Here is a 27644-nt window from a genome sequence, read left to right on the forward strand (position 1 = left end):
AGGAGTAATTTGAACAATATTTTCAAGAGGGCAACTATGGTGACCGTACTGGACATCCAAGCAGAACAATTTCATTCTGGACCAATCAGACATCATAAGTCTTCTGGTAAAAATTTCACATTGATGCATTTTATGTTCGTGTGAGGCAGTAATAACAGGATTCTTTATCACAATGGCTGCCATACTGGTTGTCTAATTGGCACCATTTTCATACTGAACCAACTACACATTAGTATTTTGTGTGCGAAAAACCCATGTTAATATGACTTCCACTGAAAAAGGGTAGCTATAACAAGATAGCACTGTGGTGGCCATAAAAGATTTAGGACCTGTAGTACTTAAAAACCATGAAAACAAAGTGAATCAAAACTACAAATAAAGCAATGAGTGGGGAGAAAATAATTAAAACATTACCAAAAGAAGCTTACAAACTAAAAAAGGAGGTGCATTTCATTGAGTGTCCAGACATTTGTATGATCATACGAGTCCAAGGAATGCGAGGAAGATATTCTGAGTGTTGGTCATGACCAAACAATCAGACTTTGATCATGTTTTTCTAGTATTTGGAGGGTATATTTAGCCTGGTCTGGTGATTTAGCATCCCAAAATGGGCAGCAATGCAACAGTAGCAGGTACTTAATACTAGTATTAAACCCATTTCAGTATGATTTTCCATTTAAGAAGGGCCATGGCAAGATTTTCAAGATGGCTAGATGGTGACCATAATGCATGTCAAATCAGCGCCATTTTCGTTTGAGCCCAACCAGACATTATAAGGACTTTTGGTGAAAACCACATGTTGATATGTCTTTCCACCTGGAAGAAAGAGAGATAACTAGATTTTCAAGATGATTGTCATGGAGCCCATATTGGATGCCCGATAGGCACCATTTTCATTTATGACCAACCAGTACTTGGGATGAATCTGTGTGTGAAGTTCCATGGCAATCCTCCAATTGCGTTAAGAGAAATAGTGATAACAAACTTGTGCTAACAGTTGGATTGGTAACAGGCCATTGCATAGAAGCTCTTCTAGTCAACTTTGAGTATAGCTAAAAACAGGAGTTATTGTATGGGAAATTGAAGATACAATTTTTATGATATAGAGTCCTGGACCAGGTCTAGAAATCATACAACTTACAAGCTTTAGATTTTTTGTCAGCTAGTCACAAAAAACTTCAATTCTGTAACACTTTTGTCGTATTGGCCGAGAATGACAACTTTAGCTCAGACTTTTATGATCTAGACCAGAAATTGGTTTTTCTTGCTACCAAAAGCTATGTTTCATCTATTAAAGTACTCTGGCAAAACAGCTTGAACAAACAACTGGCATTATAGTATCTAAACACAGGCAAGCAAATGAGATGCATACACGCTAGGAATAAATGCCACTGTCTGTTGCTAAGTGTAACCATGAAGGAATATCTCTTTATGAATGGATACAGAGCTGAACTTCCATTGAATCGTGGGACTGCACATAATCCTGAAAATAACTTTTTTTAATCCATCTCAAACATTTTTAAATACATATTCCTCCATCAAAGTGTGTTTTCTGACACTAGCAACCAATTACAAGTTAGAACTAGGAAAAGAAAGAATCATACAAACACTGAGTAAATGGACTATGTCGCCAATCCGAGTGATACATAATCCATCAGTTGTTCAAGCCATTTTGCTTGGTATTTTACAATGTGTTATATAATATTTTTACTCTTACAGGCTGATGAACAGGATTGGACGCTGATAAACCCGAGGAATTGAGGGCCACCTGATACTCTGGATCGAATGGTTCCTCTTTAATGGAAGGCCCTCCTGCAAACAACAAAAAAAAACAAGCCTGAAATATGTTTTACTCTATTCCAGCAGGCAAGAATGCAATCATTATTTTTTATTTTTTATAAACTAAAACAATCTACAACTGTAATTTAAAGATCAAAGATATAATTATGTGAAGACCATACATACATCAAACTGAAATACACAGACAAGTAAAACCATCTGTACTTCACAGACCCACATCTGCCATCACATAATTGTTTGGCAGACCAGGGCTACGCTGTCTGCTTAAAAAAAACCCCACAAATATATCACACCAACAAATGTCTTCTTATCACCAGAAAAAACTAATAATATGGTAAATGAGTTATATCAACAATACCAAATCTTTGTTGGCTTCAACCAGAGGGGCTAACTACAGGATCAGGCAGCAGAAATGAATCCAAAGTAATCAAATTTGGCTTACCAGACATAATTTTTTGGTAACAGAAAAAATTCCAATAATAATATATATACCATCTGACCATTAATAAAAATTGTGCTCCCATGTATGAGTCTGCTACACTGTACACAATATTTTAATATGACTAAACAACTTTAACTGGGAAAAACTTGAAGCTGGTTATTAACATGTTGGTTTAAATAGCCATTTTTAAAACCAAAGCTGTGCAACAACTGTTTTTCAATAAGAAAAACTATTTTAGGTTTGTGTGCTGTATCTCTCTAAACCAAATGTATACAATTTCCGAGTTCACAGTGCAAACAAAGGAGACACTGAGATATGGCCATGTTTACCAAATGAAGTAGCAGGACAAAATTGTTCTCGATATTAATTGCTGCTCTTTGGCTTGAAACAATATTTCCAACAACAAGAAGGGACACTTGCTGGTATGATAAGCAGCTCTCTTGTACAAGTTGGATAGCCCAGGAAGCTGGTGTTAATAAAATGACCACGGTTGTAAAGGGTCTGGATTCCTCATTTTTGTTACTCTCAGTTACTTTTTCAAGGACAGTTTCAGTATTATATATCCATCACCAAATATGAAAGCAAGACCAGGGACAAAAAGGAAAGGCTCATGTCTTATGCTGACCTGGCTAAAACTGTATGCAGGAGGACGTGAACATCAGCAGCTGAATTTCACAGACCAATTACCATTCATAAGTTGATGCAGCCCATGCCAAACAGTCGTAGTTTACTGCTGGTCACAAAAGAGAAGTTTTGGAACCTATGGTCAAGAGCAGTTGCTTTCTTGAGGAAATCCTTATTTCCCACATACCTAATCAAAGATCATTCACAGTAATTTGTTTTAATGTCTTTCACAATTGAGAGATACATTTTCTTTATTCAGACACACTGATCTTGACATCTGATGTATTGACCCCACAATCAACAAAGTTCATCCTAATTTATGGTGCAAGCCATCCATGAAGTCTGGTTACCATAAATAATGGAGAACTGAAATATGTGAAAATCTATTTCTTCTGCTTTCAATTAGTGGCCTTGAACTTTCACCTACTGAACTTTAATGAACCCCCAAGATCTATAGGACTCTTCCTTTCACCAAATGCAAGCCAAGTTTGATAAATGAAGGTGCTGGAGAACAATATTTGTGCAGAGACAATTTTTCTTCAGGCAAAGTGATCATGACATTTGAAATGTGAAACAAAATCTTTCTCACTCCGAGTGCTAGCCAACCAAAAAGTTCAGTTTCCATAGATGATATGGAACTCAAATTAATGTGCATAAACCTCTTTTCTTACTTTAGTCAAAATGACCTTGTTCTTTAACCTTATGATCTTAATGACCCCAAGTTTTTTCTTTCCAAGTGCATGCCATCCACAACGTTTGTTAAAGAACTATAGTTACTGTGCTGAAACAATCTTCTTTTCTCAAAGTGACCTTGAAGTTTGACTTTAAAATCAATAGAGTTTTTCCTTACCCCAAGTGCAAGCCATTCACAGTGTTTAGTAGCTGCCTTATGACCTTTCCACCCGAAAATAAGTGCAAGCCATTCACAGTGTTTAGTAGCTGCCTTATGACCTTTCCACCCGAATATAAGTGCAAGCCATTCACAGTGTTTAGTAGCTGCCTTATGACCTTTCCACCCGAATATAAGTGCAAGCCATTCACGGTGTTTAGTAGATGCCTTATGACCTTTCCACCCGAAAATAAGTGCAAGCCATTCACAGTGTTTAGTAGCTGCCTTATGACCTTTCCACCCGAAAATAAGTGCAAGCCATTCACAGTGTTTAGTAGCTGCCTTATGACCTTTCCACCCGAAAATAAGTGCAAGCCATTCACAGTGTTTAGTAGCTGCCTTATGACCTTTCCACCCGAAAATAAGTGCAAGCCATTCACAGTGTTTAGTAGCTGCCTTATGACCTTTCCACCCGAAAATAAGTGCAAGCCATTCACGGTGTTTAGTAGCTGCCTTATGACCTTTCCACCCGAAAATAAGTGCAAGCCATTCACAGTGTTTAGTAGCTGCCTTATGACCTTTCCACCCGAAAATAAGTGCAAGCCATTCACGGTGTTTAGTAGCTGCCTTATGACCTTTCCACCCGAATATAAGTGCAAGCCATTCACAGTGTTTAGTAGCTGCCTTATGACCTTTCCACCCGAAAATAAGTGCAAGCCATTCACGGTGTTTAGTAGCTGCCTTATGACCTTTCCACCCGAATATAAGTGCAAGCCATTCAGAAAGTCTTCGAGCTGTATGTGGCTGAGAACTCGAGTAACCATGAGAACCATTTTTCTTCTTAGTGTCAGTGACTTTCATCATGTGTTTTTGACCCCAAAAATCAATAGGGTTCATCTTTACCTCCAATACAAGCTATTCCAAACATTCATAACTATTTAGACAATTCGAGTCATTTGTGCAGAACAAAATTGTTGAAATTACCTGACAATCTAACCTGGTCCCGTACACAATATATTAATACAAATATGCCTTCTAACTGTCCTTGTATATCTCAAATGATTAATACCTGATCATGCTAGTAAGGTTTTTGTCAAATGATTTATACCTGATCATGCTAATAAGGTTGATGTCAAAGGATTTATACCTGATCATGCTAGTGAGGTTTGTGTCAAATGATTTATACCTGATCATGCTAATAAGGTTGATGTCAAAGGATTTATACCTGATCATGCTAGTAAGGTTTGTGTCAAATGATTTATACCTGATCATGCTAGTAAGGTTTGTGTCAAATGATTTATACCTGATCATGCTAATAAGGTTTGTGTCAAATAATTTATACATGATCATGCTAATAAGATTTGTGTCAAATGACTATACATGATCATGCTAATAAGGCTGATGTCAAAGGATTTATACCTGATCATGCTAGTAAGGTTTGTGTCAAATGATTTATACCTGATCATGCTAATAAGGTTTGTGTCAAATGATTATACCTGATCATGCTAATGAGGTTGATGTCAAATGATTTATACCTGATCATGCTAGTAAGGTTTGTGTCAAATGATTTATACCCGATCATGCTAATAAGGTTTGTGTCAAATGATTTATACCTGATAATGCTAATAAGGTTGATGTCAAATGATTTATACCTGATCATGCTAGTAAGGTTTGTGTCAAATGATTTATACCTGATCATGCTAATAAGGTTGATGTCAAATGATTTATACCTGATCATGCTAGTAAGGTTTGTGTCAAATGATTTATACCTGATCATGCTAGTAAGGTTTGTGTCAAATGATTTATACCTAATCATGCTAGTAAGGTTGATGTCAAATGATTTATACCTGATCATGCTAATAAGGTTTGTGTCAAATGATTTATACCTGATCATGCTAGTAAGGTTTGTGTCAAATGATTTATACCTGATCATGCTAGTAAGGTTTGTGTCAAATGATTTTATACCTGATCATGCTAGTAAGGTTTTTGTTAAATATTTCAAAAATATGAAATGGGGGGAAATAAACATTGCTACAGGTCCTAAATGAAAAAATAGGTTCGTTTTTGGTTTCCAACTGGCCCATTTCTGGCCAACTGTATAAATTTTCTGACCATATGAGAATTTTCAACAAGTGTTTTCTCAACACCTCGAGACAGTGATGGACTGGTCCAATATGACTATCTGCAAGTAATGGGGGCATATAATTTTAACAATGATAAAAATCCTAAAATCCAATAATTTGTGCTACTCAGATCATCAACATACAGACAGAAATACAAGTATTCAATTTTATTTGCCAAGATTAAGTCATATTTTGGCACTTCTGCAGACAAGGTTTTCACTGAAACATGTTCAAAAAGTGAAACATAAATCTGAAACTTATTCAAAATTTAATCAGAGCATCTACATAGGGTTAGAAACATGTCCCTTAAACTTAATTTGTTTAAATCAAGTAATTTTTGTTCAAGTTTTCTGTGACTGGTAAAATGTATGGACAGATGGAATAGTTGGCACCAAATCAAGATGTCCCCAACAGTGGGGTCACAAACCCCAAACAGTATACAGTAACCAGATTCAACAGGAAACACCGCTTCAAGTAGGATATTATGAATATAGAGTGGAGGGGGCAACAAATTTTAATTATGTAATACTCACCTGTCACCATGATATAACTTACCCTTTTCTGATGCGAAAACCCTCATCCATGCCAGATGTACCATCCTCCCATTCCAAAACGTTCTAGAAAATGTGCACCACAGACCCAGTCTGACTCCATGTCATGGGTCCATTAGAACGTTCTAGAATACGTACATCATAGACCCATTCTGACTCCACGTCAAAGGCCCATTTGCAGTGGCACTCTTCATTCTTTTCTAGGACCTTGACTACTGAAGGACATCAGAGCAGGGTGGGAGGAGGGCATCTGACAACAGTGACAGGTAAGCATTACATAATTACACACAAACACATACACACCACCACCACCACAGTTCTCAATAGATTTATTAACTTAAGTGTCATTGGACTGTTGACCACATAATCATGAAAATTTCACGAGTCACAAATAAAATCTCAAGAGTCGTTAGTTATGGACAGTCATAAGCTCTTGGTGAGACTGCTCATTATTCACAGAGTAAACAGATTTCTTGTTTTATGTTGAATCAAGAGAAACACTTGAGTATTTTGTAATAAACAAACAAGCAGACAGTACGATGGGAATGGCTATTATTGATTTTTTGTACAAGTAATTCCATATCTAATTATGTATGACCTGGCCTTTGTCTAACAATTCTGTCAAGAAAAGACATGTACACAAAGCATATTTGTACACTAATATCTGACTAAAAAAAAGTTAACCCAATCAAGTCGTAACTGATTCAGAATTGTTAATCATCTTGCAAATTCCAAATTGTTAAACATGTGGCTAATTGAGGCAAATTAATCACCAGTAAGACACAATTCAAGTTAGTCTACATACCTTCAAGAACTGGCTTTGCACGCCAACACTGTACAGTTCTGTCTGATGGGCAATCAAACAAACGATGATATTTGATGAAAAGTCCAAACCAAGTTGTTACCGATTCCTCCTCTTTTAGCTACCATAAATGTCAAAGACTATCTCAAAACAATCCAACCTCGATTCCGTTTTGCACACTTATACAGGACATCACTAACCTGTTAGCTTCACCCAGTTCATACTGATTGTACATAGGCGTGATATTACTAGCCGGTAAGATGTAAGCAGTAGAATAGCAAATGTCCCGTCATTAGTAGATACAGTAAATTTAAGGATGGTGCATGTTCAGCAGGACATTATGCCAGGGGCGAATCAGGGTAATTAATATTGATGCCAGGGGCAATTAATACTGATGCCCAAATCAATATACATCATGAAAATGCACAGGTTGAAATTTCTATATAACTGAAATGGGTCACATTTAAATTTCAAATGTCAAAACCCAAGAGTATGTGTCTACTGAGAACCCTAACTATCCAAAAAACTATTTTAATATCGGTATTACATTACCTGTCATTACTGTGTAGCCAAAGTTGTTAGGAGGAAGGATGATGGTCTTCAAGCAACTCAAAAATTTAAATTATTCAACTTATCCTACAACAATGCATCAGTTAAACAGCGGCCTGGGTCACTTTTGTGCCACAACAATTGGACCCAAGGAGAAAATACCTCTATTGGTGTGTCAAGGACCAAAGATAAAAGTCATATGCTAAAATGCAACCTTCATCATGTCCACCAAAGAGAAAGGATTGAAACTGGCCCACAAGGTGGCAACAGCCCTAATTTTACTGGTGTTAAAACTCACGAATGAAGATCTCTATTGATGACGGGATTGATAAGTTCTCTTGTTAGATTTTAAGGTACCTAGAAATGGTGGATGGTCAAATGTCAGCACAGCCCCTTTAATGGATGAAAAATCCCAACGTTCTCCCTTTTGAAGTCACCAAAAGCATAGTTATGACAATCTTGGGACACCCTTTTTTAAATGACCTATAAAAGTTGGGATACAAAAAAATATAACATGCACATTAAGTCCAGGAATTTATTTTCTAATGATTGCTCAGCATACTTTATCGATCATGATGTCACAGTTGTGTTTTTTATTAAAGTAGACTTTGCAGTTGTTATGAGACTATCATTATGAATTATTAGACAGAAATGTTGTCAATGTTTGGAAAAATTGTATATTCAATGTTACCGTTTTTTAAAATAAATTTCTACCCATTACAAATATGTATAATTTCATCTGGTAATAACAAGCCCATTTATGACCATACAAGCACAACTTTTCCATTTTAATATTGCCAGTTTATGCAATATCACATTATCAAAAATCACCAGTAATTACATTTTTGGACTTGAAAATTTAAATTGCTCTAGTTTCTTTTCAAGCCCACAGGTGGCATACAAGGCATACACAAGTCTTCTTCCCTGTGTCCCCTGTAATAGTCCCATCTTCCTGAAGATATTCCCACTGTAATTTTGTTCTACCTCTTCTAACAGAGGTATAGGGCTGCATGTTAGCATCAGATCATCATTCCATGTCATGTCTGGCCAAACACTTCTGATTCTTCTCAAGCACTTTGAGACTAACAAGTCCAGTTTCTCGCTAATGCCGAGTGGCCGAGTGGTCTAACACGCTCTCCGTTATGGATCACTGCCATCTCACCTCTGATTCGGCTAATGTGGGTATGTGAGAAAGCTTGCCAGCAGCTTCTCGTGGGTCGGTGGTTCTTTCCGGGGTTTTCCCGGGTTCTTCCTCCACCATTAATTTTGGCTGCCATGTATAGCCTATCGTGTGCTGAATAATGGCGTTAAACCCTACAACAACAATTCTCGCTAACGGCTTGAGTGATTTTCCAGCATTTGCATCCATATAGTAAAATGGTTAGTACAACTGATTTGTAGATTCTCAATTTTGTTCTAAGGAAAGCTGTTCTGATTTCCATGTAGCATGACAAGGTTTGGTTGACTTTTGTCAATCTACATACAACCTCTGCTTCACTGTCACCAATGGCTGTAACTTTGCTGCGAATGTATGAAAACTGAGGTCTCTCTACTTTCTGCTTGTTGACAATTTAACCAAATGTTTGGTTTCACTCACATTTATGGTGACCTTGTTTACATCATGGCATGACATGTGCATTTTAGATTTTAACCTGCACAGAATGAAGAACATCTCTTGATTTCGAATCACAGGCACCACTGCACTAAACTTCAATACATCTCAAAAATATGTAAGTCTCAGAAAAATAACCAATAATAAAGCAGTGGTAGTTTTCTTTTATGTAAATACATGCTTACTCAGCTATATTCAATTTCATACAGAACAAGTCTGGCAGAGGACTCCTCCATGGACTGAATAGGGACTCTGCTACTGCATGATGCAGACACCACTCCACTGGAACGTCCTTGTCTGTCCCAGATGGACAGACTAAAGAATATTTTTCTTGCTGGCAAGTTGGCAAACTACCAACTACTAATACCCTCTGACTCTGCCCAGCATGGAGGAGCTACCGGAGCTCCATGGAAAAAAGGAGGACCAGTGCTTCCTTGTCGTCTGCAACCAGTGATGTATTCTCCGAGATCATCATGTAATACCTTCCGACTTGGTCTATGTACCCTTGTGTAACTAACACCACCACCCTCACTTCCATACTGTTTAGGTGGAGAACTTCTTACAAAGACGAAAAAACCGGGAGAAATACACCTTCTAGCTCTAGATGATTGCCCAGATACAAGATGGGTTCAAGGACATGCTGTGGAACTCCATTTTCAGGTATCTGTCTTGACTGAACCTCAAGTCCAGATGGAACTAAAAATCTGACCAGTGAAAAATTTGGGTCGACAGAATTCTTGTGCAGTTTTCATGTTGCTATAAATATAAACTGGAGAGGATACAGATAAAATCTTCCTAGGGGAACCAAATGGTTCACAGAGTTCAAGGTCCCCCAGGAAGGATATGGAACATTGACAATGAGGTCTTGGTCAGAAGAGTCATAAAAGGAAGGTGCTGAGGAGGAGGAATGATTTAAGTTCTTTGACTCTCAAGCAGTTCCCAAATATTATCTGGCCAAAGTCGACAAACCAGAAATCAGTCTATATGTGCATTTTGCATACAACAAACAGGCTGGATGTGTACCCTCATAGAACCATCTCATGCCACTCCTCTAAACTGACAAACACCGTTTGAACAAAAAATCTCAAAGAAAAGAAATTTTCCAATACAATAAGTGTTCATGGTGAGTAACAACAAGGTTGCATCTCACTCCATCCTTGTCTTTACTACTTACCTCAAACAACCACTCTGCTGGCCTAAGTGGTTAAAGCATCCGCTTCTGATGCGGGAGGTCGCGGTTTCAAACCCAGCCAAATCATATCAAAGATTTATAACAATGTTACTAGCAGATGCCTAGCATGGCGCTCAGCATTACAAGTGTAAGGACTGGTCAGCCTAGTGTCAGGATAACATGACTGGGTGGACATCATGCTACATGTCTGCGGCATGATGCCCCATGTTATAAACCACCACAATGCAGACATCATAGGGAAATGACTGGAAAATTGTTAATGCTATGTTATTCACACACAGTTACCTCATTCATTTTTTCTTTTATTTAGGGGTATAACCTGGGAGGTCACTGTTTCAAACCCTCAGCTGAGTCATACTTGGTAAGACTAAGATTAAGAGATATTGAAACTGAAATACAGTAAAACCTGTCTTAAAAGACCACTGCTATGTGAGACTGCCTGTCTTGAGAGACCACATTCTCAATGCACACATTTACTGATTATATAGCACTGTGACCGGTTATGAGACCACCTGTCTTGAGAAACCATAATTTTTGGCAAAAGAAGTTCTACTGTACTGTCTTCTCAAATGTAATACTTTGAAGAATTGTCTTGCTAAACAGGCAAAACTTTTGTGGTTATTATTCCAAATGAATTTTTCTACACAGGGATGTATTTTTTTCTTCCTATTTGTCCAAGTCTTTCACAACTTATTTATACACTATTTACAAAAATTATGTGTGACATTTATCTGCAAGAACTCTATCATCATCGCTGTCAGCATCCTCATCTTCTGACAATTCAATCACAGAAACTTCTATGTCCAAATCTAAATCTTGCAAAATTTAGCCAAACATCTTTCCTCAGCTTGCTCAATATTTCTGAGATCAAACCCAAGAAACTCAAAATTTTGCTCTCACCAAAAATCACTCTTACGTCCGCCATCATTTACAATTTTTCATGAACAAAACGTGTAGTGAAACTGCTCTCAAACAGTAAGCCTTGGCTTCTGAACAATTCAAATTTCCACAAATGAAAGTAAAATCATTTCTGATTCGCTTAATAGTTGTTTAGTTCTTCAGAAAAAACCATTTGTAACCAATCAGATGGTATGTAACACATTCATCACAACTACAGACGGGATCGGCCATTTAATGCAGAAACCGGATCACACCTACAGACGGGATTGCAGTCGACAAACCATGACTAGAGGCGGGATCAGCCACTGAATGCAGAAACCAGATCACAATTACAGACAGGATTGGGGCCGAACGAGTTAAACATGCATCGCTTTCTGTACGCCATTTTTATAAATTCTACAATCAACAGTTTGATCATGCAGAAGCTTCTCATGAACAAATAGGTGCAGTTTAAAGCATCTGGTGTGCTGCTGAAAATTTAGTCTGGTTACTGACTAATTTCACTAATTCTAGGATGAAACTCAGATCCAAATAAAACATGGATGAACAAATTATCCAGATTGTTCTGCAACCATCATTTTTTCTGTAGTTTTTACTATTATGCCATAAGCCTGTATTTTAAGGGTAATTTTCATAAGACTTACAGCAAAGTCATAGGAATTGGCAGGTCTGCAATTTAGTTTGGTACATGTAGGGATGGGAAAAAGAAAAATCAAACGGATTCTATCATGAATCGGGCATGAATGAAGCAAAGGAAAAATGTGTGAGGTGTTCACTTGGCTGCATCAGGTAGATCAGAAATCCTGTTTGATAGTCACTTTACAATTAGGATGAACACCTGGTCAGAAGATTTCAGGCTTTGTGGACAGTTAGACTTTTCAGTTTTGTAAATACCAAAATTACAATATTAACCAAAAGCATTTATTTTCTTTCTATCAAAAGTTACCATCATCTCCAGCTTGAAAGACCTGATACCCTGCCACAGACATGATACGGCCATCACCACCTCCCACTGGGTTGTCACTCATCTTGTTTTGAGTATCTTCTCTTACACTGTAAAACAAATAAAAATACATTAATATTTTACGTCTAAATTAAAGTAACAAATTGAGCAAAACATTCCTACCCTTACTGTTCTGAAGAAAAATTTGGGCTATTAACTTATTAAGTATAAATGAGGTGACCAACTTAATATTTGATTAGAATGAAAACACAATTTACGAGACCCTCAGATATTTTTTCTGTAATAAATATGTCTGAATGATTTACAACTAAATGCAACATAAACTCTTGCAGTTAAAACTATATATAAACATTAATAATGAGGGTGCTTTTAATGAAAGTCACAAGGACTATCTACTGGTACCAGAACTCTATGGAAAATATATCAGCTATGTTCAGGACAATCAGACCTAACAGCCAAAGTGTCATACTCTGTGTGCTGCCAATCGTTTGTTTATTCGAGCCTACACTTGCCAAACTTGCAGTAAATAACCAATGAGTTTACTGGACAGTTTGGTCCTGGTGTTTTATGGCAGAACAACATATTGGTTAAACTGGAACAAAGTGCCCAGGAAAATACCATAGTAGCATTCACAGGCTGACTTGATGTCAAGATTCAAAGCAATGCCCTTTTGTCACAAGCTCGAAAATTACTCTAGTAATGGTTTCATACACCGTATAAATGTACAACTAATTAAAGTTAGAATAATGAAAAGTCGCTAAGATGATATTCCTACAGTTCAGTAACACCTGTGCCAATTGTGCTTGAACTAAATTAAAGATGCATATAGTAGCATCTTGATGGTCTTGACAAAGAATAAAGTACATACTATTGTAGCATCTTGACAAAGAATAAAGTACGTACTATTGTAGCATCTTGACAAAGAATAAAGTACGTACTATTGTAGCTCTTAGTCGCAGTCCATGGTAGCTTGGAATTTGGGGGAGGGGGTAGAAATTGTATGTCATCATCTAATCATGGATCAATCTGATCATCTGATCATGGATCAATCGGTGCATTCACTATACAAGTTGTATGGAGTTTATTTTGTTCAATGTTTTAAATTTACAGCAACCAGAAACAAAATTACTGCTAATGTAATAATAAAAATACAGATTTCAACTGCATTGTCTGTTTGACCCAAATGCCACTGATTATGAATCATGACTGACAATCTTAAATTTATGTATGCAAGAGAGAAAATTGTTTCCTATCTAGAGAAACATTCAAGTTGTAAATGTTGCATATATTCCACGTCAAAAGCTGCATTTAATTTGTTCATCTCTGACACTCACACACAGAATTAAAGTTGGTAGGCATGCTCAAATGATCACATGCTTGATTAACCGATTCGGCCCCGATCCCGTCTGTAGGCGTGATGAGGTTGTACCCTACTTCCAAGCTCTGCAGGATCAAGGTCATTTAAGATACACCAACGTAGGTGGTATTAAAAAAAAGGAGACAGATATAGCTCTAAAATGATATCAAATAATCTGGAAGTTCTAGTTGCACTACAGAATACAGAGAGAAAAACCTCATTTTTTGGACCTGTTTTTTTTTCACCCAAAATTCGCTTGAGATCGGAATGCGATTTTGTGTCCGGATTTTAGACCTTTTGGCCTCAGATCTAAGGCATACCAGTCTTAACTGCACACAGACAGGTGAACCTTTGCAGAAACTAGGATACGGTGGGCATTTGGAATAAACTGCAGACCAGGCATTAGTCTCATGGAAAATCTGTTGAAAGCTGATGTAGTACAAAGTGTTCAGAAATAGCCCCCCAAATGTCTTTCATACATACATTTCAGGTAAAAACGACAAAAATCTCTGGGGCTGAATGAGTTAATACCCTCTGCGTTACAGTTAAAATGGTTATGTCAAGACTTCATTGGTTAATGGCAAACACTGTATGACAGTTGCCTTATGGGATTGGGAGAAGAACATCACATAACAATTCATAACAGTAAGTGATTCCTGGGTCAATCTGTCAATGCAGATGAAACCTGGAATATGTATTCAGTCCCTACTCTGCCTGAAAAATATCAGGCTTCTATATTGTTACAATACTAGGACTATATAACAGAAAGAAGCAAAACCAACAAATTTACTAAAATCAATAATTTATTCTCCATATTACAAAGTGAAAATTTAAGGGACACTAACAGTATTGTGATTTAAATCCCAAATATCCCTTAATGTCCTATCACAAGTCCAGAATGTTCTGAATGAATTCCAAAGTCGTAAATATCTTGATTTGCCACAATGATACGATAAAAAGTCTTTGAATGAGTACTTAGTAATCTCAAAATAGCGTTTTAGTCCAAAATATCAATTAGCACTTTGTAATTCCAATGAATAATTTAAATAAAACATTCCTTTTATATTATATCTAAACACAACTATGAACTATTCCCAACAACGGATATGAAACAAGAACGAATAATTGTTTAGCCACTGTCAACTGAGCAACAGAATGTAATGGACAACTGATCATTTCCAATGGAAAAATTCACAAACTGGTAAACAAGGTCAAATCTTGAACTTATATCCAAGAAAACATCTTGCTTACTTCTCAGAATCATGACAAAAATCTGGTAGGCACAACACTCAATCACAAACACAAACTGAGCACAAGATATATTATGCACAACATGGTATACAATCACATTTTTGGTGGGTGCTACAAACTTGCTTTAAGTTGCTATATTCATTCTGATTTATTATCTTCCTCAAAAGTGCCTGAAATGATGTCAACTCAAAACATAATCAAGGTGTTTGGATGGATGTGCAGGTGGATGAAGCACTACAGAAAGACATGTCTTGTGAGACCACCCCTTGTCAGCAAAACAAGATCTCTCAATACAGGTGGTCTCTCATAATAAGCATTTGAAATATTACCATTTTTCAAGGTCAAAGTGCATCATGTTTACAAAGGGAAAATATCCACAGTGGCTGTACATGCATTTTACCTGTTACTTGTAGTTTTTGTCAAAATATTGTATTTATTTCATTTCAAATTATAATAATAAAGATATATATCTTCAGAGCTCACAAATTTTGATAGCCCGACACCTGAAGCCCATCAAATTTCAGATTGGGCCGTTCCTGTATTCTAAGAGAGGTGCCTGTCAGGCTTGTCGAAAACAAAATAATAAAACTGCCAGAGAAAACTTTGGTTGCACTGATAAAATGCCGAAATGTATTTTCAAGATGTCAAGATACCTGTCATAATATGGCCAAGAGGTTATATATAATCCACCATATTACTTAATCGGCTGACAAAACTAGTGAGATGTGTTTCAAGACAGCAATGTGTGAGCCAATTGTGCCAATTTACATAGGTACAATCAGTACGTGGAAAAACCTAGTGTAGGTAAATCAAAGAGATGCCAGTTATTACATATCACTGCTACGAATGAGAATGTTTAAGCCATATGTATTACAGATTTCTGACAAGTCTGTGAACAGTGGCAATGTTTCTTTTATGTTGAATTTTACTGCATGTATAAAACGCAAAGTATGATTAAATATTTAAACTGTCAGAATAGTGTGAATTATTTTTTAAGCTGATTAAAGGAGACCAGAAACCAATGGAAATATAGAATAATAATAAAAGTACTGTAGCAGAACACCTTATTCTGAAGTATCATCTCCAACCGTAATGCCAATATTAAAATACTGGCCTATCTTCTAGGAGCTGAATTTCCGTGACCTCGTATGCAAAATTTCCGCACCTATTCGGTTACTTTCGGGATGTGACGTCACAGTAGCGACTCCAGCAGCCCAAGTGGGAGTTGCCAGAGTAAAAGACAATACCGTTTTGCAGTTGCTTACGGGTGTAATAGAACATTAAGAAAAGCCTGTGGACAACATTTTTTTTCTTTTCCAAAAGATAAAGGCATAATGAAAGAATGGATACATTATTACAAACGAGTCGATTTCAAAGCAACACCATACAGCACTATGTGCTCGTTACATTTCTCAAAGGACTGTTACGAGAGAGATTCTGAAAAATGGCAGCTCAAGGATACGCAAATGCTAGGCCTAGACTAAAAGTTAGCACTGTTCCAGACATAACGTTGAATATTTTAAATTCTGTGAAAAGTGTTAAACGTGCGAGTTACGAAAATAGGCAGAAGGCCGAGTAAGTGACCACAAAATGCAACAATCAATTCACAGATCTTTTATCTACAACAGCAGTGCTAAAAATAAATCGGATATCCCGACACCCTGGGCCACACTGGTTTTAGTTCTGGCCCATCCTGTATTCAAAGTGAGGTGCCCGTCAGGCTTGTCGAAACAAAAATTGTTTCCCAGAGGAAACTTTGATTGCACTGGTGAAATGAGTAAATGTATTTTCAAGATGTTGACATACATGCCTTAACACAGCACAATCTAAATCAAATCTCTACTGTCCAAGGTGAAATTTAGATTTGATTTTAATCAAATGGAGGCTTTGCCAAAAATAATATTCTAAACCTGTTGTGTTTCGAGAAAACACAATTTTCAGTGATCTTATAAAAATTACAAATTTAAAAAAATCATTGTATACATGTAGCATGTATAAACGGTAATCTGTAATGATTGGAACTGATATAAAACTATTCCTTGGGCAGTTTAAATAGCAGCGATTAAAAGAAAAGAGGTCAAAGTTTCACATTAAATGGCTGACAATAGAAACTGGGGGGGGGGGAGGGGCAGACACTATTGACCCAACCCCTTGCCCCAATGTGCGAGCACCCATGGGACGTACCTTTTCTCCATGTGATACGCCTTATTATTCCCCCAGGACAAGCCCATTTTGCATATTCTGGTCAGCTCTGGCTAAATTGCAAAATAGCTGAAGTTTTAATTTAAGTACGCAAACAATAAAGCCGGTGTGACTAATGAACATACTCCTTATCCTTGCATTGATCTTGTGAAAAGGACTGCCCTTCGGACATACCTCAAAGAAACCATGTTCGACAGTGTGTGTATGTGTAAGCACCAGCAATTGACTGCCAAAATAAACGATGCCTATTTTGTTGTTACTTACGATGCCATGTACTTCAGGTTTAAGTCTTAATGCATGTAACACTGTTTGCTAACAAAATATTTATTCAGAATTAGTTCTTTAGGGCCACATATACTGCATGGTATATTTTGTTTTATTCCTTGTAATTTAATAATGGTAATTAAACTTTACATATACAGTAGAGGAATGTCAGGTGTTAGCTGGCTGAGTTTCTTCGGCGGAAATGGAGATGCGATTTTGTTTGTAAAGAAAATTTCACAGTGATCATTCATTTAAACTAATTGGTGACAATTTTATTCTTTTAATTTTTTTATACTATAGTACTATTGTAGTTGTTTAAAAACATCTGAAATTTACTTGAATAATGTTCAATTTTCATGTTCTATTTACTGAAGAAGAAAAAAAGGAAAAAACTCTTGTGTGATATTAATTATTTCGTCCAGTGCCAGATTTAGACGTGTGTGCGTGTGATTTGAATTTTTAACGTAGCTTTAACAATTTTTCAGTCATATCACTACGATGTCTGCAGTGTGGCAGTTTAGACTGTGGATTGCATACGTTTTATCTATTTATAAATGGTTTGGGGTTGGGTTTTTTTCTTCTGACAAATGAAAATTGACAGACATAATGTAATAATCGGGACTTCGCTGCGAAAAATTTAGAGATATTACGAGAGCGGGATGTAGATGAGGAAATACCCCCAAAATTGGGAGGTTTTTCTCCCGGCTTGAGAGTTGACAGGTATGAACTGTCCGGGCTTGTGGAATTTCAGTCAGGGCTTGAGTTTATTTAAGTCACCAGCCTGGGGCCTGTGCCTAAAAAATTTCCTTTAGCACTGACCAGTACAGTACATAAACTATTATATCAGACTGCTGATTCAAGTTTTGAATGTGCAACCCAAATGTGGTCTCCTACCGTCTGCCTCGCTCGCCAATGTTTATGTTTGTATTCAAGGACTGGCTAGTATTGCGACACGGTACCACGTGATCAGTCGTCTCATCAAAACTCGGAAAAACTCGGCAATTTATGGAATCGTGGTATCTTCCATGCAGTAAAATCACTACCCGCTTACAATATTTAATTTATAAACATGCCAGTCGGATTAAAATCTATAGAGAATTACATACATAAAAGAAAAATTTTGATTTCTAGTCTCCTTTAAGCAACAATTAGGTATCAGCAAACCCCAACACAAATAAGGAGTATTACCAGCATTTAGGTATCAGCAAACCCCAACACAAATAATGAGTATTACCAGCAAACCCCAACACAAATAAGGAGTATTACCAGCAATTAGGTATCAGCAAACCCCAACACAAATAAGGAGTATTACCAGCAAACCCCAACACAAATAAGGAGTATTACCAGCACACCCCAACACAAATAAGGAGTATTACCGCAATTAGGTATCAGCAAACCCCAACACAAATAAGGAGTATTACCAGCAATTAGGTACCAGCAAACCCCAACACAAATGAGTATTACCAGCAAACCCCAACACAAATAAGGAGTATTACCAGCAAAAAAACACTTTAATGCCACTTGCATTACCTTGAACTGTAGAAATTGCAACATTGTGACAAATAATATTAAAAAAGGGGAAATTTTGGAAACAGCAAAATTGGAGTACAGGCTTCTGGAATTTAAGCCAGGGAATGTGATTTGTTTGTTTTTTAAAGACACCAGCCCTGGGCCTGCATCAAAATGTTTTTTCCTTGAGCACTGATATATCAGCAAACAGTTAACAATTATATCTGAAGATAATGTTTACGTGTATAAGAATTGTACATTAGTAATATTTATTTTTCCCATCTGTAAGTTAATATTACAAGTCCATAAATTTCAGACTTGCATCAAAATGCAGCATAAGAACTGTACAGTTACCTATGATAACACTTACTCATCCGCGTATGAATTAGTGGCTTTGATCAGGGTTTTGGTAAACATGGAATATATATAAACCAATGAATAAATCTGACAGATTTCACCCACTCAGAAACTAAATGATTTAAAGAAAAAAACAAAAATGCCCAATTCACCGATGTCAAAAACGAGGTAACTCCATAAACAATGAGTTTAATAGGCCTGGACGACTGTGAACAGGGGGCAGCTTGTTCTGGGTTTTAATAATGGGGGGAGTGTAAGTTGGGGGAGTGGGAAAACAATACACATGGAGTACAAAATAAATTATCATTCATTACCTACCCCTATTTATATATTTAAATACAGTAATGTCAATGCTACTGATTTTTTTAAATGTACTAAACAGAATGACAAATCTTTCAAAAGAATGACAGTATTTTGACAGGATTCATTGAAATACTGATGCATCAATATTTTTGCTGTAACGATAAGCCGACCCACAACTCCGAGATATCACAAGATGCATGCGCTAAGTTCCAAATGCATTTATTTAGGCAAACTTATATTAACAAAAAGTACATGTATGCTTACCTCGGGCACAGCATGCATGATTATTAAAAAGAAATGGTATAAACTTGTTTCTTACTGGTTCTGCCTAATTTAGATTTGTGTATAATTTGATTGAACGATGACAAGAATTGAGCAGTCACGAGTTGCTGTAACACTACTTCTCCCTTGTGACTCAATTATTTTTTGTTTATGCATCATTGCATTGGACATTTTATATCAGTGCACCAGTAATTATGTTTTTATTTTGCCTTGAAATTGTAAATACCTAACTCATTATAATTTGACCCCAGTATGACAACACAACGAATAACAATACGGTTTGATTCACTGCTCGTAATTAGGCTACTGAACGTATTTACATAATGGCACCACCACATGCAATCGTAGGTTTGAACATGTGCTGAATGAAGTACATCCCTTAGGGTCGAATCATGGGCACCACTTAACTAAATTTTAACGATATCTCCAAAATACAATAATGAAGTTTCAGAAATAATCCTTCGAAAATTATCCTAATACTGTTCAAGCCGAGTTGTAGTTTGATGTAAGCGACCTTACACCATATCTGTCAACTATTAAGCTCCTGATTTCACATTCAAATCCCAACGAAGAATCCAAGATGGAAGACGATGACGTATGCTACAATCTGTAGTGCTGATGTCTACAGTTCCTTGTAGAAATAAGAATTATCACTCCGGTTTCTGATAACTGAATAAATTATTATAAAAAAACTGTCCTACTTCCACAATATTACATGAGCACACGTATTTTCCCAAAAAAATAATTAATCCTTTTGAATCGAAGTAATCTGAATTAACTCCAAACCAAGTAATTTGAAACAACTCAAAACAGCACAACACACAATAGCCCAACTTCTACTGATTAATTCTTCAAAACATGGGTTATATGGGCTTTCTAAAATGTAAACAAGGGTCACACGATCGTCTTCTGGAAGTTTATAGAAGCAAGTACTTGTTACAGCTCACATTTACCCAGTGTGACCCTGACAATAACCAATCATTTTTACTCTAAGAAATAAAAAATTAAAAAAATTGTTTATATCTTAAAGACAAGGTCCCATCATGACCTTGGAAACAACCAATCATTTTAAAATAAAAAAAGAACTTGTTTAAGAAGGTTGCAACAAATTCTGAAATAAGGTCAGGATTTAGATCAACACCTGGTATTTATAAACTAACAGTCAAGGTCAATCTATTTTCTAAAAAAATGTATCTCTAGTGAATAAATTTACATTACAATATCATGTAATGAAAAAAAAATTTTTTAAACCTGATAAACAATTGAAATAAATATATATTAAATCAGATCTAATTAAATCAAATATAAATACCACAAGCCAAATTAAAAAAAACTCAATTTAAAAGTAGAATGCAATTTTCAGTATTTTCTCAAACATTCTTTGGGATCATGTGCTACAAAACTATATATCCCAATCAGGGTTAAGATAAACTGAATAAATAAGAATGAAATAAAATGAAATTAAGAAGTAAAGCTATTCTGATAAAAATACATGTACCTCTGTCTGGTGGCTAAACCAAGTCCTGCTGATCATATGGAGCAGCCTTAAATGCGGAATACAAATCACTAAGAATCTGTTTGAAAATATTTTTGTTGTCCTGTCATGGATGAAAATGGCATATAAATATGTGCTAAGTATGCCTGTTATTTAACTACTGGAAATATATCAGTAAATCACATAAAAGGACACCACCTACCACTGAGAAATTTTATAATGATGGAAAGAAAAACAAGTTTTTAATATGTGCATCGATTATCTATTGTATCATAGTCTGTGTATAAATAGTTGTATCAATATGTGACACATGTGGATCATTTCACCCCTAATGTTCAGTATTGTACTGATGTCTCAACAATAAAAAAGAATCATTATGATAAAATCCCATAAGGTCTTTCAATGTAATCCCAGTATTTCTGATACAGCTATAATCTAAACGTCCTTAAATGAATTTACACTATTTCTGTCACAGATATTAAATATCCAATGTCTTTGAATGAAGTCACATAAATTCATTAAGAGCTATTATTCCAATTAATCAGAATATTTTGTGCACTCTGATTCCAAAGACTGATTAAATCAAATTAAATAAATGAATTTCTCTTAATAAAAATAAATAATTTCCAAGAGTAGCAGTACTTCTAAGAATTCCTAATTTCCCAGTAAAGATTTCTTAAATTGATTACCAAAACACAATAGACAAACAAGTTTAGTAAAATCAATGAACAATTTATTTTCCAAGAAAAAAGTGACAAACTCAAAAGAAACTTACAGTATTGTGAATTAAATCCTAAATGTTTTATCACAAGTCCTGATGATTACTATATCCGAATTCCAATAGTCTTCAATGTCTTAATGTATAACATAATCCATAATATCTTTCAATCAGTTCTCAATAATCCCGATGAATATGAATTAATAATTTATATAATTCCTCTCAAATTAATACTGAACACAATTCTAAATTCTGATCATAAATTCCTCAAGAATGGTATGAAACGTTTGTTTACTTGCCTCTATATATATACTGTCACATAACCTACAATGCAACTTAAATGTTTTCGAAAAATCAACCAACTGGTAAACAAGGACAGGTTTTGGACACGTGACAAAGATCATACAAACCAAACATGACAATAGTCAGGAACTCAGAAACTCGACCTCAATCAGACAAACGGTCAAGCGCACAAAATAAATTAAATATAAAAAACGTACAAGTTGATTCATTTTTTATGGACTTTGCTAATAGCTTACTGCTTTCTGAATCACCTTCAAAAATCAATTTCACTTAAACACTATTCCAACAAATGAAATAATCACGTTGTGCATTTCGTGTACGGAGTAAAATCCAGCTTCAAAAGAACACTGCCGCTGTTCACGAACTTGCCAATAATCTCTAATGATCGCGAACGGCCTTAGCAAACGCGGAGCCCGGTTTTGGATCATTTTGTCGTCCCCCGCCCAGCACGCCATTTGCAAATAAACTTGCATATGATATTGAATTTAAAATTTTCTTCAATCACTTTTAACTTGCATTCTCTTTATAAATATTTTTTTCAATTACTAACGCGTAGGCCCCTCGTGATGAAGGGGCCAAATCGGTCCAATCGGCATGTCCTGTTAATATTGATGTTTTAAACATTTTCATTAAAGGTAATAACGTAGTATTAAAAAAAAACAAGATATGAGCATCTCTGATTTACCCATTTAATTGCAACAAACTGGGTTGTTCACTTGACCTCAGTAAATCAGAACATTTCTCCGCAAAAGTCTTCAAGAGGAATTATTAACATAGAAATGGTTGCTTAATACTCGACCTCTTTGCCCTTTCATGTCCACTACGACCATTTGCGGTAAAAGCCCCCAAAGCATATTCCGAGTCTCCTCTGACCCTTCCCACCCCATTTTTTTTAATATTTGGATATTTACTGTAGGGTGTTAGGCCAACAAGTATGCCTAGGTCTCCGCTTTTTTTTCCGCTGTCAGAAAAAAAAAAAAGCGGAGTCCTACTTGTTTGTCTAGGTAGAGTGTAGGAATTCGCCGCCCCAAGTACCGCATACCAGAAGACCCGCCATTTGCATCACTTTTCACACAAGTACACAAATCTAGCAAACCTACATATCCACCACAGGCAATTAATTCGGGGGAAACTAACGTGTACACTCACCAGTTAAGAATCCCCCCGAATCAAGTTCCTGTAATATCCACGGACATTAGAGAAAATAAGAAATCAAATGAAATACCGTTCGTAAAAGAACATAATTCTTAACATTTATTCCGAGAAGAAAAAAAATAAAAGAAACCTTTAGCTGTCTCAGTAACCCAAAGCTAGATTCAGAGCAAAACCATTTTTTAAACACTTCTAGACGATTCTGACGTGCTGCGATAATTTCGGGTCGTTGTTCTCGGAATAAATATAGTTGTGGATAATGTGTTCTTTCATTTAATATTTTCAAATTTATGTATAGCAACATTGGAAACGGGTTAATTTATTGTTAATTTATCAGAAAATAAAACTGGTTCTTATCGATTTAATGCCGGTATCACTCGATGCAAGACATCGTTCATATTGGCCTTGCAAGACGGAAACTAATGTCAATTTTTCGATAGGCGATTGACTGACACGTCGCCAAAGCTGAAGTGTCAAAATAAAATGGGGTGGGAAGTGTTACGTTTATACATGCTCCAGCTCAGCACATGTATTGTATTCTTAATTTTTTTTTTATATATTCTGTTTTTAAAACGTAGCACATTGTGTTATGACAAGTGTGGAATTGTATTAAGTCCACACACACCAAATGCAAATTGCCCAATTCCCCATATGCATTGAACAGAGAACTTCTTAACCCCAAAATCCTACACTTAACTGCCGTAAGGCTTCTTTTTTTTTTTTTTTTTTTTTTTAAATTAACTTTATGCACACTAGCTTGGGCCCTGGTGCTAAGGTTTTTATTTTATTTTTCGTAAACAAATTCTGAAGAATTTTCAAAAAGGAATATTTCAAAATTGAACTTGTATAGATTGTTGTCCCATACACTTGGAAATTTTACTGAAATTTTGTGGGCTAAATATGCCCAATAAAGCTCAACTTTTTTCCTCTGGATAACTCGTCTGAGGGCATCTCTTAAATAATTTCAGGAAGGTGGTTTATGCATTTTGTGAATTTGTGTTGATCATTACTTTTCCTCCCTTCAAGGATTTTAATTATTATCTTAAGACCAAACACATTGTTGTTGACGTGTAATAACGTTTTGCTTTTCTCCGGTAGCTTGGGGGTGGGGGAGTGCATATCATGCCCATAAACTAAATGAACATAATCCTTTATATTTTTTTAATAAATGATGTAAATGGAGGTTTTAGAAAATAATCACTTCTCCTTCCACCCAGTTTAAATGATTTTAATGCAACTGCATACTAGATACATGGCAGGTGCTTTTCTCTTTTCCTTGTACCATTTTTGAGAACATTTCTTCCAAAACTGAATTTTAAAAAATTACCACTTCAGAAATGTATTTCATCAACACTTCTCCCATCCCATATTGCTAGGACTTTTTTTTTAAAAATCTTACAACTAGACACATGGAGAGTGCACACTGTATGGTGTAATATTTTTTTTCCCTCTGGCCCATTTTGGGCAGAAATTATTTGCAAAATTATGAAATTTTTTGGAGAAGGATTTTATTGAAATTTGACACTGCTTAAAATTGTGTTATCCTGGGGAAAAGTTCCAATTGCAAATTATGGGCCAAACAAACAAATATTAAAGGGCACACTGAATACAATGCCACAACATAAAGTTGCCAGAGCATGCAAAGTAGGTTACTGGCCTGCTTTTCCATGTGGTGATCAGTAAATTTCTAACAGTGAACAGATAGATGATCCAGTTTCACAAGTTAACCTTACAAACAACAGTATCAGAGAAACTGTTGGTTTCAACCTTGTACTCGGGGACCAAAGCCTGTAGCCCACCTTGATATTTTCTAAAGGAGCCAGGTCATATTTTATGGGTCAACAAAGGAGCCAGGACATACTTTAAGGGTCAACAAAGGAGCCAGGTCATACTTTAAGGGACGATATTTCACATGGTTTCTACTGCCTTTTTAAAACAAAAAGAAAATGATATTTAATATTTTATGCTACTAACTTAAATAAATCTATATTGAATATTAATTCTCCAATCGAGCCAAGATTTTGGGCAATGTCTGCACTTCTCCCATTGTCAATAACTGGGTAAATATCGACCAATAAATTAAGAGCAAAACAATGTTTACCATGGACTGCCTTTGCAAGATAGTCCAATCTATTGGAAGATAATCCGGTCTATTGGAAACAAGCCACAGAGTGCTTTACTCTTGTGAGTATATGCAGTTATTACTCACTATCAAGTTCTTCTTTTAATTGTTTATGTGTTAGTTTTAATTTTTTTAAATTTCATTATATGTTATTATAATGTAACAGTGTTTGCTGGACTAGACCTTGTCTAAAACTGAGTTAATTTCTGCTTGACCTGACTTTTTAAAATTATTTCATTTATGTAAACAACTAATAGCAGCTTCATTATTCTATATGTATATGAGCTTATTATCAGGATTATTATTCAGGTAAACAAGAAGGCATAAATAGGTTGATAAGGAGCAGGGTTTTTGAGATTCCCAAGTGAATTTTGTAGGCTATTGTGTTATAAATAAACAAAGCTCATTAGATCATTCCAGAACGTTATTTTCCATAGGTAATGGTTGCTTTTAGGAAATGTTAATTGTGACCCGAGGTCAAGCAGAGATCTACAGTATCTAGTGACTGAGGATGTTACCAGTCGTGCTTTAACATCTATCACTTTAAGTTGTACATGGATTATGTTGTAACCAGTTTGGGCTGAATTTTATTTTCTTCAAATTACTGAAATCAAATGATTATTTTCTCTGGAAATACAAAAGTGCTCTGACAAAATTCTTGGATAAAGACGTTCATTAGAATTTATACTGAATTCAAAACTGGAATATTTTTGTGATTCAACAAGAGACTGTTCAAGTGTTGACACATCAGCACTTCACCGGCTGTAACAGAAATGTCATCGCCTTCAATTTTGGATCTATTCGGGACTTGAACTGAGTTTTATTCAGACTTTGTATTACTAAGACTTGTGTCTTTAATTCTTTGATTATTTTTGGATTTAATTTGTAATACCATAAGTTCTTTTATTTCTTCTCATTTTTCACTTTGCATTCCAGGGAAATAAATCATGTGTTGAATTTTACATAGCTTGTTGTCTTCACTCTTTTCTGTTACTTATTTTATGAGCACCAGCTCGTAGCAGATGAAGAAAGTGTTTTTAACAGCAATCTGAATTGTTACAAAGCAAACATAAAATATGTCAATGATAATTACTTCATGTATATCGATAACTAATGTCATGAATGTAAAATTATAACTACTTAATTGCCTTTATCTAAAAAGAATCTGAAATACCATTCAAACTCTGACAACAATCTTACCAGGGTTGTAACTATACCACCAAACTACTACCACCAATTTTTTTTCCAAATGTTGATTTTATTTTGTTTTGGACAAGAAGCAGACAGGGAAGCCTGGACAGTATCAATTACTTTTTAGTGAATTTACACAAAAATTTTTTATTGTGTTTGCAAATTACATCTTGTGGAGACATTTTCACTACATAAGAATAGTTGGCTTCTTCCTGTGTTACATAGTAGGTCCCTGCGACCTCATTTTGCCCATGGTAAGTAGCAATTCCGAGTAAATAGATCCATCACATTACATGTTTGTACATACCGGACAGTGAGCCAAATGTCAACTCTTAGACAAACACATCCAAAACTACATTCAATAGTGTCTGCAAAACTGAGCTAATTGCAGCTATTTTATGTTATGTAATTGCTGGTGCATGAAAAGTAGGTCACTGTGATCTACAATGACAGTGGTGAATAGTACCTTCCAAGATGAACACTTCCATAATGTTTCACAACTGTACATAGAACAGAGTGTAATTATGTGAATAACAATTCAGCAGTTCATGATATTCTGCATATGCTTACATTTATTGTTGATCAACATGTACATTCATTCTGTTCAAATTTTAAAAAATTAATGGTGACGCCCATTAAAGTAAAAAAATTAACATTAGAAAAGCAAATCCTATAAGAACACCTCACTTGCAAATGGTTACCTTTGGGATAACAACTAAAAGGTTTCGTTAATTTATAGCCAGATAGACG

At 35.8% G+C, this 27644-nt stretch overlaps 1 protein-coding gene across 2 annotated transcripts in view; it reads right to left on the reverse strand.

Moving 5' to 3' along the window:
• LOC149808048 (uncharacterized) overlaps positions 1–27644 on the reverse strand; it is a 68859-nt gene that overhangs the window by 12718 nt on the left and 28497 nt on the right. For both annotated transcript variants that reach the window (XM_089973028.1, XM_089973037.1), the window contains 2 exons: positions 12371–12477; positions 1718–1812 (listed from right to left, as the gene is read on the reverse strand). In XM_089973028.1, coding sequence (XP_089829154.1) covers positions 1718–1812; positions 12371–12477 — 202 coding nt within the window. The remainder of the gene's footprint in view (positions 1–1717; positions 1813–12370; positions 12478–27644) is intronic.

Source organism: Sinohyriopsis cumingii, chromosome 1 (assembly GCF_028554795.1).
Source record: "Sinohyriopsis cumingii isolate HCF-2022 chromosome 1, ASM2855479v2, whole genome shotgun sequence".
Classification (NCBI taxonomy): domain Eukaryota; kingdom Metazoa; phylum Mollusca; class Bivalvia; order Unionida; family Unionidae; genus Sinohyriopsis; species Sinohyriopsis cumingii.